General features: G+C 35.4%; 1 protein-coding gene across 4 annotated transcripts in view; it reads right to left on the bottom strand.

Moving 5' to 3' along the window:
- Window positions 1-4,852: 4,852 nt before the first annotated feature.
- The window catches only part of Fut8 (fucosyltransferase 8), a 319,640-nt gene continuing 307,403 nt past the window's right edge, over window positions 4,853-17,089 (bottom strand). For 3 of the 4 annotated variants that reach the window (XM_026385191.2, XM_026385189.2, XM_077799608.1), the window contains 2 exons: window positions 14,677-14,827; window positions 4,853-6,069 (listed from right to left, as the gene is read on the bottom strand). In XM_026385191.2, the coding sequence (XP_026240976.1) occupies window positions 5,752-6,069; window positions 14,677-14,827 (469 nt within the window). In that variant the 3' untranslated portion in view covers window positions 4,853-5,751. The remainder of the gene's footprint in view (window positions 6,070-14,676; window positions 14,828-17,089) is intronic. The other variant, XM_026385192.2, reaches the window with a different exon arrangement.

Below are 17,089 nucleotides of genomic sequence, written 5' to 3' on the forward strand. Positions count from 1 at the left end.
TTTTCTTTTCTGTCTACACATCTTTCTTCTCTTACTTTAGTTAAAACAAAGTTGTGATTTTTGTGAAAGATTTACCAGAAAAAAAATGTGGGAAAGAAAGCAAACAAAAGAATTTACAAATATAAACAGGTAGGTTTAAACAGCTTGTTAATTAGGCTGAAAAAGAACTTGGAAGTTATCTACCCTGTTATGAGGCCGAGTCTGAGGGGCACATGGTTTGAGCTGTCCTTTAGCATACTAAGTTGCTTCTCAGCTCTTAGCTGAGAAGATAAGCCAGCCAAGCAGATATGCCCCCAAAATTGGGGCATGTGCAGCAACAGAACTTCAACACTGTGTACTTCCAACACTGAACTTGGAAGTATGGTGCAACTATTACCCTGTTACCCACCTCACCAATCCTTCCTAGAGAAACAATCATCTTGAAGTTAGAAAATAACCTTCTCATTCTAGTCCAGATTATAAACTAATGCACCATGGACCCAAAGTAGCCACAGTTATTTGGGCCTTTTACTGTTCTATATATTTTATACATTTTTTGAATGATTTGCTATAGTTTCTAAAGACTGTGCATAAAGAACAGATTTTGCTTGTTTGGAAAAATAAAGATCTGGCCACATGTTATCTTTAGAACAACAATCAGTTGAGGATGAATAGCAGCTACCTCTATTAGTTATGTGGAGCTCTATCAGACGATCAAACTTGCAAACCCTGAAATAAACCAACCAATTAAAAAAAAATTCATTTCATAGGTTAAAAAAAATGAAGTTCTGAAAAACAGTTTGGCCTGTCCACATTTAATGGCACATTCAAAATCAGAAGACTGGTTCCCAGTTCAATCACCTTCAGTGAGTACTACTGATTTTTCTTATGAGAATCTGAGATTCAGGGACATTACCTATGTGTCACCACTACAATGAGGGAAACAGAACTGAGAGCTGGGTCTTCTGCAGTTACACACACTACTCTCTGTTTGCTTTGCTGGGCCAGGAATTCTTAGCAGTTGTGATCTACTCCGGAGTACATAACATTAGCCATGAACTCAAAGTGCCACCATTCCTCAGGCTCCTCACCACACCCACAGTCTGAAGTTTCTGTGCCCTCTGCACAAATTGCTGCACATTCCCAGCCTCCACAGATGCTCTCACACAGCTGAGCTATGGACAAACATGCTGTGTTTTTCTTTTGCTTATGGCCTTTTCTCTGCCCATAACGGCAGTAAGGGAACAACAGCCTCCGAAGGACACTGATGTGGGAGAAGAGGTTAGAGAGAACAGTTACTGATGGCAGGAAGTCAGGCAGAGCTCCAAATTCTCCTGGCTCTCTTCCCAAAACACTGAATGGTCATGGTTAATAAACTGCTTTTTAAAAAACACAGGGTCTGTCCAGATTGACACAATTTGATATAAAAGATGGCCTAGCCATGCTCCCTGCAAGTGTAGTAACATTAATATCTAAAAACCTTGGAAATATTTTAACTTAAGAGGACATGACTACACAGTGCCTAGGTTCATTATGACTCAGGTCTACAAATATCTTACCTAAAACTCTCTAAGGGGATGTCTGGTTCCCTTTAATATCATAGAAATGCCAGTTAGGAATGAGGATAGGAACTACAAGGGGGATAAAATAGTATATGAGATTATTCTCGTAAAGGTAGGAGGAACACAAAATCAAGGTAGTCATAAGGATAAAAAGAGGAGAAAGCAGGTGGCAACTGAACTGGACTGGAGGTGACAAGGCTGAATAACTCAGCAGGTACTTGAGCCAGAGACTCTGACCTGTATAAAGAACAAAAAATTGAACCCACAAAGGACTAGTGCTCAAATATGTGTAATATCAATGACAGCTGAAGCCAGGGAAGTTTCCAAGGCCTGCCAATTCCCTGCCAAGGGTCCTGGATCAACTCTTCTGCCTCCATGAGGGAGACTGCTATCATGAAACAGTAAGGATAGAAGTCAGTTGTCCTTTATGTTCCCCTCAGGGCAATGCACTTAAAAATTCCTTAGTCTGTATCTGGCATAAATTAAGGTGTTATAGCCAAGTTCCCGATTTCATCAATGTCCAAGCCACACATCTACTACTATGTATAGTCCTAGTGACCCTACTGTAGTCTCTGGGACCACAAATGAAATATCAGAAAGTTGGCAATGGCTATGTACATTAAGTAAGATAGATTTACTTTCAATGAGGCAGAGACTCCTTAAGATGCACCACTTACCCCAATAACCCTCTCCCCCTTCCCCCCACTGAATATACAGTGATTATATTCTCTCAGAATTAAGTGATGATAATAATTATTCTGGGAGGTCATTTTTTATACATGCTTTTTCTCTAAACTTCAACTCCCTCACAAGCTGGGGCTAATAATTTCCTCAACTCTAGTAAGAGGGAATATACAATAAGCTTGGCAATAGCAGGAAAAACTAAAGCTCAAAGAAGGAAGCAAATAGTTTTATTCATTCGGAACACAATAAAATCATGGAGTGGGGCTGAGAGCCTTTTCACAACAGGCTTGGACTTAGCTGGTTCAGTACCCAGGTCTGCACTATACCGGACTCCAGTGGAAGGACCAAGAAAGGCTTAGTAAGACTTTTTCTAACTGCTTTGTAGTTAGAAAAATCTATAGGATGCTGTTATCTACATTCAATGAGCCTGGGCTAATAATGTAGTTCTTCGTAAGTCTTTTCCAAAAATGGATTATATAACAAAGATCCAAATCCTTCTAATTTATCCCTAATGTAGGCTTCTTAAGTACCAGGTCCTCATGGAGAAAATATAATGGTGGGAAAGAAATGTCAGCCTTCCCAAAATGGCAGTGTGTATAGAAGAAATTACCAACACTTGATTTGCAGGTTAAGTGGTCAGCAGTAGTACTTAGCCCTTCATACCTTTTGCCTGCTGGAGGCTACTAAACAGAGGCTGTCACGGGACTAAACCTCCCCTCTCCTTTTTCTTTTTTCATTTTAAGTCTCTTCCTCAGAGTTTCACTTCCTGTACGGTGAAGTAAGTGCCTACTGAGCCAATCTTCTAATGGATAACAACTATAAACTTTTAACAATATGAAAAACTACTTGAAGATACTGAAGATGGAACAAAAAAATCAGGCAAATTCTGGAGAGAGGCTGAAATATGGAAAGAAAGAATGGCACAAGGTGAGTGTCCCATTTTTATACTTTTGGGTCTGAGAGAAAACTGCATTCTTTCTATGGTGTCTTCCATTGAAACAGAGCAAGTACAGCTGCTGCAAAATGTGAGAGAAACCTCAGAAGAAAGGGAACCAAAGAGAAAGAAGGAGTGCCCTAAACTCTGTGCATATATTCCACTCAAATCTCTGGTGGACTTCTGAGTTATGTGCAGGACAGATTCCAGTTACAGATAAAAGAACTGAATTGATATTTGAATTGCTGCTCAAGACAGTTTACAAGTTAAGTCCAATAAAGTTAATGCCTGCTAACATAAAAAAGAAAATCAGCATTCTTCAGAAGAATAAAACAGAATCCATAATACCAACATTTACAATGTTCAGGGCTCAATTTAAAATTACTCAACATATGAAGGACACAAAGAAAACAACAGTCTAAAACAGACCCATTCTGTAGAGAATAAATAAACAATGGAACTAATTCTGAGATTATTCAGATGTTGACTATATCAGAAAAAGATTTTAAAGTAATTATCACTATGTTCAATAAAGGAAAGCAAGCTTGCAGTGAATTAAAAGAGGAAATCTCAGCAAAGAAATAGAATTAAATGGAAATTCTTTCTAGCCAAGTATAGTGGCTCATGTGGGAGACTGAGGCAGGAGGACCACAATTTCAAGGCCAGCCTGAGAAATAAATAAGACTTTCAGTTGGGGAATGAGGAAATAAATTCTACTGAAAGATATCTAAAACCAGTCTTTACCTCCATGTGAGACCTACTCCTTCATGTATTTCCTTCATATTTCTGTTCTTTACCTGAGGAACTAGATCAAATTAGAATAAAAGAGTTCAATTTACCTTTGTACAAAGGCATAAATCAGACCCATAGTTACTGATGTTCTGATTTCATGTGAGATGGAAATTGGAGAATAATATTCGAAATTACCTCTGCTCACAGATTTTGTTTCAAGTGATTTTTATTTGTACCAAAACTAAATGGAAAACTGCTCACTGACACTATAAGTAGTTATTTTTTGTATTTTGGAAGACTTGACTCAAGAGGTGAAAAGAATTTAGGGACATTTGGTAGGAAGGTGTTTTCACTTAGTAAGGTAGTAAAAGTCAGAGCTAACTGAGCTTTTCTGTCTGAAATCCCTGATACTTAACACCAGGCCTGAAAATGGTTTCTACATGGAGCACATTTTTCTTTTAGAAGGTAGGACATATGCTATGCAACACTCCTGCAAGGATCTGTAGAAGGCAGGCTACATACAAATAGGGAGTGTTTTTATTAGTAGAAAAGTTCTTCTTAAGTGATTCCAACATAATATTACTAAAAGGATAGAGATAATTTGTAAGAGAAAATGTTGGGTCTAATGCTAGTCCCTTTCTCCTTTGTTCACCAAATTAACTCTGCATACTATGAGATACACATTTCAGAAAAAAGTCATCTTCCCATCCAAAGACTCCTTATATTTCTACAAGCAGGACATTATAGAAAAGGGCATAATTTGGTTTCTGGATAAAAAAAAAAAAAAAAAAACCAGGACCCAATTCACAGAAACTGACAAAAGCCACACTAAGAAAGATTACCAAACAAACCTGAAATGGTTAGTTATAGAAATGGAGGTAATATTTCCCCTGGGAGCATAGATTATCAGTATTTCATTCAATTAAACCAACAATGTCCAAAAGAAAGCTCCTAAAGAATGTTCTTAGCCACTGTAATGTGCACCAACTAAAATCAGTTTTCATTATTAAAATGGACCAATGTCTCTTTTAGTTAATATTTGATTATTGAATCAGAAACAATAAAGAAGCTGAAAAACAAAAAACCTCCATTTTATCATAGTTTTCTACTATAAAGCTGATCACCGCACCATCCAGTGATACAAAATTCTAGAAACTTTACAAAATTCTTTTTTAAAATTTATTTTTTGTTATCAAAGAGAATGTCCAGAGACATTGCGTACTAAAGAATTTGTTCATGGCATTGTTTTACAAAAGTTCCTAATGGAGAGTGAATATTTAATTTTCTGATGTATCCTTCACTTATTAATGATGACTTGGATGAACTGATGCAATTACTTAAAAAAAAAATCCAGACAACCTTATAAAGGAAAAAAAAAACATCCATTCTCATTCTGAATCTGTTGATTGGAGTGAATTCAGTGGTCACAACACCACCACTGGCTAAGAATAAACTTCTCCACAGTATGGAGCTATTCAGGTCTTCTTGGTAAGTCACACAGGTCTCTCAGATATAGGCACCATGTTTGAAGTCTCACATAAAATGTCTGTGTCACTTAAATTACACAATGTGGCAGTGTTTGTTTCATGGGGACATAATATTTATAGAAGGGTAAAGTAGAAAACAATCTGTTTGCATGTTATATGTGAGTACATTATTGTACTGTGCATGGGTTTGAGGGCACTGCAGCCCTTGTTAAAGAGGAATTCCACCAATGAAGCATTTGTCAGTTCCTAGTTGCTCTTGGTGCCAATGGTATCTACCATTTAACCAATGTTGTTAGGTCAGGGCCTTCTTCATCTACTGCTTGGTTGAAATGGTTTGAACTGAGTTTGGTTGTTCATCTCTTACACCTGAGCTTTATTTCTCAGCCTCAGGATATGTGGGGTATTTGACGGTTTCAATTTTCTCTCGGACTTTGTAGGAGGGATAGAGGCCTGTTCTTCCCAGTTTTCTGTTGACACCTTTAGAATAGCCATCCCAATGATTTCCAGCCACCCCAATGATATCTCCAGGTTCCATGGGGATTTCTTCTTCAGTTCGAGGTTGGTGAGGATAAATGGCAATTTGGTTGTGGGCATTCTGGCCCCCAAAATAGTAGATGTCATCTAAAGAATGGAAGTTTGCAGAGGCATCAGGATGCAGTGTTTGCATGATTTCATAAGCAACTCGACAGACCTTGGAAAGAAATGGAAAAAAGTTTGTTAGTACAGTATATAAAAGCTCTCTTATATAACAAACTGAAAGTCCTTGGCCAAACATGAACTCAAATACTGAGAGGGTTGAGAAGTAGTGGCTTTTAGTCAAAAGGTTTCAATCCATTTGCTATCAGTTGATGGTATAAGTCATTCTTCATTTCTGGGCTTATATCTTTTTAAAGAATGTACACAAAAGATTATTACAATTAAGGTGGGGGGAGCTATCTACATATCATGCAAAGTAATTTAAAAATATGAACCAGTTAATTTTATAAGCATTTATTAAGAGTTACACAGTTATATAGGCTGGGCACTGATTAAAAAAAGAAACAAAATGAGTAACCCCAGAGTTTGTGCCTGGAAGAATTTAAGGTTTAGGATTAGGAAAAAAATACTTAATTCCCTTTATTCCCTGTTTTCAATCCCAAAAACTTCTCTGCTCAGAACTTTGTCTTGGAACCATTTTCAGTAGATTTCATGTAATAGGTTAATCATCACTTCAACTTTTCAAATCATTACTTCAACTTTTCAAAGCATTCTCAGGTGAGCTAAAATACATCTGCCATTTATGTTCTATAGAGTTTTAAGTGTGTTGTTTATATAATAGCATTCTTGGGATGACATAAACTGAGCTAGCCTTTGAGGAAGATGCCTGACTAATGTAGCTTTAAGGCTGCTTAAAAGACTCCTCTGTCCAAAGAATATATTCATTGTCCACTGAATGTAGATGAAATTCCACACTCTGAGCTTCCTTGAGCTTAATACTTGGTGACAGAGTTAAACTATAACTGTGACGTTAAACTATCTTCATAGAGGGATAACATTTTAAGGAATTAATGGACTCAGCATAAAGTAAATGGATTTCAGAAACTTTTCTAAGAATAGGAGATGACAGGAGAGAGAACTATTTTCCTTATACATGTTTATAAATGTATAATTGAGAACTCAGCTTACATCAAATTTTCTTAAATCTGTAGCTATGGCCATCTCAATTAATTAAGTTATTTTGTCCCTATTACCAATACTTTTGCATTTATTTAAAATGGCACTAATAATAATAATAATAATAATAATAATAATAAATCTGCTTAGTGAACAATTTTAGGACTACTCAGTAGTCTTTAAAACTGTAGCATTCATGAAGATCAAGAAACTGACAGGAGATACTGTATTTTGGGACAGTATTAGAGATTGAACAAAGGGTCTCACATATGTTAGGCAAATGCTCTCCCACTGAGCCACACCCTAGCCTGAGACATTTATTTACAACTGTTAGGGTCAAATGGAATCTGATTAGGTTAATCATCACTTCAACTTTTCAAAGAATCTGAATTTTAAGAACTTTCAAGAGGGGCAATTCTCAAATGCTAGATGTAAGTTGCAAATAAGATTTAAGGTTAGAAATATTTTAAATTTTGTAAATATTAAAATATAAGGAATTTAAGTGATATGTTTAAGTTCTTGTGCTAGAATTTCAATTAGATTCAAGACAATTAAAATTTGCATTCAAGTTGATTTCACTAAGAAATTATTTACTGGGAATGTCTTGATATAATTGGGATAAATGGTAGAATACTAAGACTAATAAATTAAGGATTTGGATTTGGAATTTTTAAACTTAGATTCAGCCAAAGGCATGCATGGAGCAAGCAAAATTATGTGAGAACTATGGAAAGGAAGAAATCAAACAAATACATTAACCAGAGAAATTATAGTTTTTGCTTCATAACAACATTTCAGTGGTCCCACAACACTATATAATTGACATTATCTTAGTTTACATAAGTATACTCTATGAAGTTTGCACAATGACAAAATCACTTAACGACATTTCTCAGAATGTATCCTCATCATTAAGTGACATACAACTGTAATTAAAACAAAGCAACTATAATAACTGCTAACTACAATAATATCATAGAGGCTAACACTAAGCTTTTGCTGTTAGGATAATCTGATGTAATTCTCTCAGTATCCCCATATAATTCTATCATTTTACTCATTTTACAGATAAGGGAACTTGAGGCATTTGTTCTGGGTCACACTACCCATTAAGTGGAAGATTCAGATTTGAACCAGGGCAGTTTGTGTATGCTTATAATTGCTATATGTATTTTTTCTTGGAAATCTTTTTTTTCCATGTTTATACCATAGCATCCAAAAGATATAATGTAAGATCAAGAACAGCCTTTGAAAAACCTGAGTGTCTTCCTTTAAAGTTACCTTCACCTACTCTTCTGTCGTTTCTAATCGGAAATGCAGGACCTTGTATTACTCTTAGGATGACCACAATCTCTACTGCAGCAATAAACCCTACATGGTTTCTCTTCTCCACTCATCAACGTCTTACTTTCATAAATTTTTTTCCTCTCTGTTCCACAGCTTTTCCTTGCTTTCTTTTGGCAATTATCCTAATAATTAGTTTGTGTTTTGGTATCAATAGTGTGTTAATCTTGGTGGGTACACATGTTTTCTTAAACCAAAGAAATAATTAATGGTCAAATTTCAGATACAGAGATTTCTGCAAAAACAAGTTGAATGCAGCTACACAAGGAGGTCCTTTATCTTCTTCATAATAATGGCCATAATATTAGCAGCTGAGCTTAATGAGCACTAATTAGATTGCAAGCACTGTTCTGACAGTATATCCCTCCACCAACTCACTGAACTCTCACAACCAAGTGTGAGGAACTACTATTTATTCATATTTTATAGTTAGAGAAAACTAAGCCACAGAAAGGAATTTTCCAAAAAATACAAAAGGAGCTAGCAAAGCCAGAGCCACAGTTAAAATTCTTTCTGGTTCTGGCATAAGTGCTCTCAATCACACAAGACACTGCCTTTGAATAAGCACTTAGAAGAACGACTGCCACATAGTAGACGCTCAATAAACATCTGCTGAGTGAATATTTCTCCATGCTATGCTGAATATTTTTCCAGTAATGGAGATGCAAATCCATGGGTGATATTTCATCCTTAAGGTCCTCATACAATATTCTGAGTAAGTAATGATTGTCTATACCAATCATGGGGCAATTACTGCAAGCAATGGAAAGATTACTATAGTGTTGATGTTTGCCTTTAATCACCTCTATACTTCCTCTCTGGACTTTACGAACTCAATCATGGGGCAGGTAAATGAAAGCTTACAGCTGATGCCAACACTCAGGTTTGGTACATGCCAGGTTGCATGACGGAGAGAACAGTCTATGGTTTGCAAAGCAATGCCTGGCTACATGTTGTTTTATTCATTCTGGGTTGACACGATGCTATATCATTTTTTTCCTCTATGCCAGGTGTATTCAAAATCCTTCCATATTAATATCTAAATGCAGCAATAAGAAAAATCAAGTGTTATTATGTCCATTTTTACTGATGAAGAAACCAAAGCATAGAGGGGTTGTGATCACATATCGCTCAAAAGTAGAAAGAGGTAAGACCACGATTCAACTTCAGTCTATCCTTAAGAGTCCGTAGCCAATATGCTCTGTTGGCTTCTATGTGCCCTGCTGAGACTAGTAACTCAACACTTAGCCTGCTGCTGCCTACGTTGTCTAGGTCTGGGAGGGATGTTTGTAATAAATTAACTCGGCATTCTTAACTTCACAGTTGATCATGTCTTCCTTGAAACACTTCACTGGTCCACATTCTCTGGTTTTCCTCCCACCTCACTGGCTGCCCTTCTCGGTCTCATTTCTGACCTCTCTTCTCTTCTCAACATCTTGTTGCTCAAGATAAAAATCCTTGGAGTCTTGCTGACGTCCTCTTTCCTTCAACTTTCTTTCAGGAGTCTGTCAGTCTGAATTTTGTTCCTTAATAATAGCCAGCTAAGTTTGCATGAGCCTCCAAAGCTTTCTCAGAGCAGAAGGGACCCTGTTTTTTTAAAATGGACACGTTTTTTGTTTTTTTTGTTTTGTTTTTTTTTTTGTTAAAAGCACTGGGTGATGCTGGGAGATCTGTATACTTTTCCTATGCACTACTTAATTTTGCTATGCAAAGAGAGAGGAAGACAAGGGTCTTTCCTACATTGCAGGAATGGCCAAAATCAATGCAATAAAGGCCACCTAGCACCATTTTCAGCACTGCAAGCTACAGTCCAGGATGAAGCAAGGTGTACTTCTTGTCTCCTACTCTGGGAGGTAGGTGCAGAGCTCATATTGTGGGCTTTTGTCCTGTGTTGCTCCATGGTACTTTCAACAGTTATTTACTATTGTCGCATGAGTTACACCTTGATGGAAATTTCTATCCAGAACCAAATATCTGGAAAAAAGTTAATGTAGTTCTTGATTTTGTCATCTGGGCCTTCCAAAATCTGATGCAATGTATAATGAGGCCTGTTTTGTGTGGATTTAAAATTAAAGAGGGCTATGAGTGTGCTGTAAAAACTGTCAAGTTGTAGTGTCAATGGAGAAAAATAATAATCTTTTTTTTAAGAAAAATAATAATCTTGTCCTATAGTGATTCTTAAAGACCGAAACTACTGAGCAGCATCCACTGCTCATTAAACAACATTAGTTTTAAAAATGTTAAAATCTTTAAAGTGAACATCCAAAACCATTTGGTGAATCAGACTCCAGAGTAATTTTTCCTATCTACAACTAGTACTCTTATTTCTCCATTACAATTTGTTTCAGATTTAAGATAGTTTCATCAATAAGAAAAGTAGATGCTTTGGGGATAGATATTTTCCAGTAACATAACAAAATTAGCATAATTGGTAGAATAGTTTAGAATGTGACAATGCTGCTTTCAAAATTCACTAGATGCTAATATTGCCTCTAATTATCATATTAAATCCTGAGGACAGTACTCTTCAGTTTATGAGGTTTTGGGGACAAACTTGACTTGGAGAAACAGTTTGGATGATTTAGAAACTAAGAGCAAAAATGGTAACAAAATTAGAGAGTAGAGACATATTGTTGGATTTTTAAAACTTTTCATTTAAGGAGACAGAAAATTCCCAGACCTCACTTAAGGAGATAAAACAGAAAGATCAAACACTGAGGGGGATGGATCTAAAACCTTATGAGTAATCCTGCTTAAGATGCCATGACACTTAGCCTGTAGGTTTTCAAGAAGCTCATGGTCAAAAGACCAATTCTTTCTTGCTGATAAGTAGTATAAAATTTCTCAAAAGACAGCATATAGGAGGTAGAAATTAATATGCTGAATGTTACTGGTTACTCTTTTCATAAAGAATTGCTTACCATAAGATAACTGAGTGGGGCCTAAGCATTATTCATGACCACATGAATCACATGTTTCATGCTCCTTTTAAAATGTGAGAGCACATAGTGTAAAATAGAACCATGTATAAAAGATCTGCTAAAGTTAAAACCATTGAGTCTAACAGGCAAAGGTATTCCTACAAAACACACACACACACACACACACACACACAGTTCTTGGTTCTTTACAAGTGATTAACATTTTTTTTGGGGGGGGATAGTACTGGGGGTTGAAACTACAGGCATTCTACCATTGAGCTATATCCCCAGCCCTTTTAATTATTTTTTGTTTTGAGAAAGGTTTTTAAATTGCTCAGGCCTTGAACTTGCAATCCTCCTGCCTCAGCCCTCCAAGTTGCTGGGATTACCGGTGTATGCCACTGCATTTGGCAGTAATACTTTAGCTATATATAATAACACTTCAGTCCTCTTTTCAGTAAGTTTTAAATAAATTGTTAGCCCTCACAAAACTTTATGAGGTAATTACTACTCTATGTATTATTATTATTATTACTACTACTACTGTTTTTAAGCCTGAAAACAAAATATCAACAGTTAGAGATAGGGTAAGTAATTTGTTTAAGGCTCCTGAGCCACTATGTGATCAAAGCTGAACTTAAATCCAGAGAGTCTGCCTGCAGAACCTATGTTGTCTTGTTCTTGTTCTCTGTCCAGTGAAGTCAGTGACTTGGCATTTTGATCTACTCAGTAACTTTTTCTCATGACCTATTGGTGATGATGAGCCATTTCTGGGGCATTCAAATGATTCCAATTTTAGTTTATGGCAAGGGAACTTCTAAATCCAGTAACCAATTTTGTTATCACTGCAAAAATACTAAATTGTACTAAATAGCTCTATATTTAAAAATATCTGCAAGAAACATTGAGTTGCAAAGAATCAAGGGGGGGGAAAAAAACAACCAAACAAAAACTAACCAATCAACCAAGCAAACAAAAAATATAAAACACTGAGGTACAAGTAAGTCCAGAGATTTATCATTGAATCTGCAATCATTCCACATTCTTAAATGCTATAGCTGTTAATCATCAAATAAGCTATGTGATAATGGGAGTGATCACATTTGGCAACTTGCCATTTGACATATAAATAAAAGGTACCATCACTGTTAAACTTTTATTCTGAACCCAACATAAAGTATTTTGAGGTATTCAAGTCCATTTGGGGGTACAAAATATTGTTTGAGTTTTGCTTTTGAGCAAATGTGCAGAAATTATTTGGGGCAAACTCTGTCAAGAGTTTTTTTGGAGTAATACATATATAAATTTCATTCCTTTGGATACAAAAAATTCTTTCAGCACCAGTTCTTCATATGAATGCTTTTCTGGACTCAAAGTCTGAATGCAATGAGGTTGATATTATGTATAAAGTAGAGCAAAGCAGTATAATTTCTCCTAAAGACCAGACAAATTCTGTCATCATGAAGTGACATCAACATCCTGATTTCTGGGTCAAAGGTACAGTAATGAGAACCAGAAATTCTAAAGGGGAGAGGACAGAAAAAAAGAAAAAGAATCTTCTTTCTTCCAGAATAAGCATAACGGTATTCCTAAGAAGTGCTAGAAGGAAGAAAGCAAAGCATTAAGTTGCAAGTCTTGGAGCCTGTCAACATGTAAGGATGGTAAACAATCAGACATATATATTTGAGTTTTATGTCTAGAACAGTGGTTCTCAATCAAGGCAATTTTGGTCCCTAGGGGACATCTAGTAATGTCTAGAGACATTTTTGGTTGTCACAACTTAGGTTAGGGATGCTACCGACCAAGGCTGCTGTTAAATATCCTACAATGCACAGTATAGCTCCTCAGAACAAAGAATTAACTAACTCCCAGTGCCAGTAGTGCCTAGGTTGAGAAACCCTGGACTAGAAGAACAGACTTCAGGCAGGCCTAAAATCTAGACCTTCAGGGAAAGTGGTACAACTGGGAAAGTGACTCTTGATTCACTCACTCTAACAATAAGCATCAGTTGTGTGTAGAGGTCTTCACTAGCTACAGGAACCTGTGTATCAGGTAGATACATAGCTGGATTCTCAAAAACAGTTGGGAGGGACTAAACAGATACACCCACCTGACTCCTGCCATGAGAAAGGGCAGAGTGCTTCTTAAAGACAGACCCTCACCCCCCATTAGGGAGAAATATCAACAGTGGGTGCCTTCATAGGAACTTGAAGACAAAAGTAAGTTTTTCTCTCTGACAAGGATTGTTGCAATATGACTCCTATTTTGTATAGCTATTCACAAAACAATAGCAGTTGTATTCTTATTTTATACTGAAGAAACCTGTAACCTTTGCTTGTTTAAGTATTTTTTCCAAAAAATCATATCACCATCCCACTGTGACAATGTGCACTGTTATGTAATAAAAAAACTTGTCATTTCTTTATTCCCTCTGAAATATATTTCCATGGAAATGTCATTTTTATTTTTTCACACTTTTCAGCATTTAAACATATATTTATCTTATACTAATTTATATTTTTAAGTAATTATTCTTAGTTGATTCATGTGAATATTTTGATTCTGAATGAGGATAAGACTATATCTTCCATCTCTTTTGAAATCCTCTCTGCATCTAATATAACTATGAGCACAAACAGTCATTTAACAGCTGGTTAAAAGAACTAACCAAAAATATGTGTATAATGAGAAAGAAGAAATAAAATAAAAACACCAATGAATATTGTTATATTTATATTCCACAGGGTATATAAGGCTGATTGGACCACTCACAAAAACACACACACCAAACTCAAAACCTATAATCATATGAAACAGTTAAACTGAAAGAATGATTATGATATTGTATTTCTTAAATTTAATGTATAGTTTCTTGCTAAGTAGAAATGTAATAGGATCTGAAAAGAAACTACATTTACTCTTTCTTCTTTTCTATAAAGAGACATAATGAGACAAATATAATACAATATAATGAGACAAAATGCTGAGCACTTAAGCCTCTTAGTATCAGTGCACTGATAAGTTGACCTGGATAGATTCTAGTTATATATTGAAAGTATACAAAATCAGAAAGTATTAAGTAAGCTTAATTACTTGCTGTTTGTGTTACATGCTATAAACAAGGCAGGTAATTTAAAACTTCTAGGGGAGATGTATTCAACCATTGCTTGCAAACAACTAAATATTCAAAGTCCTCAAATAGCTATTTTGTGGAATCTCTTCATTCGTTCACAAAACATATCATTACTAAATATAAGGATAACTGTACCTGAGTCATGATAACCAACATTAAAAACACAGACACATAAACAATAATTGTCCTGAACACGATAATGATGAAAAAGTTTTTGGTCATTTAAACATGTCTTACTGCCACCTACCTGGGATGAAAAAGTACACACTAGGAAGTCTGCCTGGGAGAGAAAATGTATATCCAGGATCACACCCCGAAGTGAATTTTCTGTATATCGATTGTGCAGTCCAGCTGACCAAGAAATAGAGTTATCACTAATAAATTCATAATTGGGGTACCTGAAAAAAGAAATTTATACATGTTTACTGAAATCACAGTATCCTATACAGGGAGGATTGGTCCTTTGATTAAGAATTCTTCTCTTTCTAATAGAGAGGAGAGTTTTAATTAAAACATTCAATGGAATAGTTGGTGAGGCACCTGTGGATCCATTAGTAGGACAGAATACATTTTTAATGTTCTATATATTAAGTATTATTGGTACATCATATAACACACATACATACACATCAAAATGTCCTTTATCAATTCATGAAAGAATTGAAAACTAAAGGTTCATTATTGTTTGTAATGAAGGCCCTTCTAAGAGTTTATTCAAGCTGTTTTCATATTTGGTCACTGAATTTTTCCTTTAGACTATAACTATCATGATAAAATCTCACTTAAATTTTCATTTATGATAATTCAGATTTGAGTGAAAATTTGATATTATAAGCAAATAATGAAAAGAATTAAAAAATAACTAAAATTTTGTGAGAATAAACAGTCTCATCTAAAGCCCATCCTTTTTGAATAAATCTATTTAAGCAATATGGTAATGGAAACTATCTTAATGAATTTATGAAAGCAAATTCCTTGTAGATGTCTACTAAGTAATACATTAGTGGTCTTACTTAAGATAGGGTATGTGTTTAAAAATATTAAAACAGGCTGTGTTTAAAAAGTCTACCACATGTTCAAATGACTCCACTCCGAATTAGAGTTTTAACTGTACTCTAGTATACAGTGAATTAGTGTCTTAGTGCATGAGATAGATCTTCAGAATTAAGTTATAAACCTTGTATAGTTGTGTGAAAAGGGGATAGTAAGTGTTCATACATAATTTCTTAAGAATTAATACATTAAGTGATGTGAAGCTCTTAGAAGAGTACCTGACATGTAGTAAATGCTCAATAAATATTGGGGATGGTTATTAAATAGTGTTCTTTACTTATTTAGATCTCTGCTCAATATCACCTCATCAATGAGGAGTTTGGAAGTCCTGGACCTTTGTTTCTGCTTAGTTTTTCTCCATAGCTCTTATTGTCAACTGACATAATATCTGTTTACTATTTGTTTACTGTCTGCATCCATTCATTCCCCACCTCCATCATCTCTAATTGGAATAAATGTTCTATAAAAGGAGGCATTTCACTTGTTCTGGTCACTGTATTATTTTCAGCACCTAGAAGAGAATCTGGAATATAACAGGAGGATGGAAGAGCATTTCTTGAAAGAATAATAATTCTTATGTTAGAAATAGAAACATCAAGAGTTAGTTTATATGTCTGTCTTCCAAAAACTATTTCCCAAATGTTAGGACCATGACTTATTTTTCTTTACATCAAAGTACCTGGCATTCTGAACAAAGTTGTATGCATAAATACATGAATAGTTGAGTGATACCTTTGTGTGGGACTTTATCTTAATTCCCTAACAGCTGCTTCAGACTTCTCTTCATTTTGTGGCCACCAAGGAGCTCCTCCTCATTGCCTCCTAATATTAATTGTAAAGGCAAAGTGAGCACTGTTTAAGGCTGGTTCTGTGTTCAGATCTATTTGTCTTATTATTTTTGACATTTTGCCCTCCTCAGTTCAGAATCAGGGAAATGAAGAAAATGCCACATTTGTTCTAAAAAGAAAACAACCAGAAATACTTTTAATATGACCCTTGTGGAGCTATATACCCAGGCAGTGGGCAGAAACAGTAACGAATATACATATGAAAATGCTGAAGGAGAAAAGAGGAGGTGAACTGAGAACCAGTTCAGGTTTTATCCGTGAATAAAGACTACTTTGTCAGCATGGTTTGGGGGCTCAGGGAAACAAAGAAAGGAATAATTCATTTACTGAGAAGTGACACAAACATTAATGGACTTCCTAACTTAAAGGGAACTCTTTAGAATTAAACCAAAAGGACTTTATATATAAAATATAGCATTATGAAGGATACTAAGAGTAGGAAAAAATAAATAATGGGAGAAGACTTTTCTGCACAAATATGCTACTTGTCTTCAAATATGTCAGCAGAGGGATTTTCCTATCTTGAGGTTTCAGAGATACCTCATGAAATGATTGGTAATGATAAAAATAAGTTTTCTTCTTTTTCCACATTATAGAAACTTATTTTTATATCACCCACAAAGGACTAGCCTGGAGTTATAAACTAATATCAAATTTTCTGAAGGAGACTGAAGGAGATACTATTCTTTGTGATATCTGGTATAGGACTCCTTCAGGACACTTCTTTAACCATGCTGTAATTATTTATTACATGTATGT

Source organism: Urocitellus parryii, chromosome 6 (genome assembly GCF_045843805.1).
Source record: "Urocitellus parryii isolate mUroPar1 chromosome 6, mUroPar1.hap1, whole genome shotgun sequence".
NCBI lineage: Eukaryota > Metazoa > Chordata > Mammalia > Rodentia > Sciuridae > Urocitellus > Urocitellus parryii.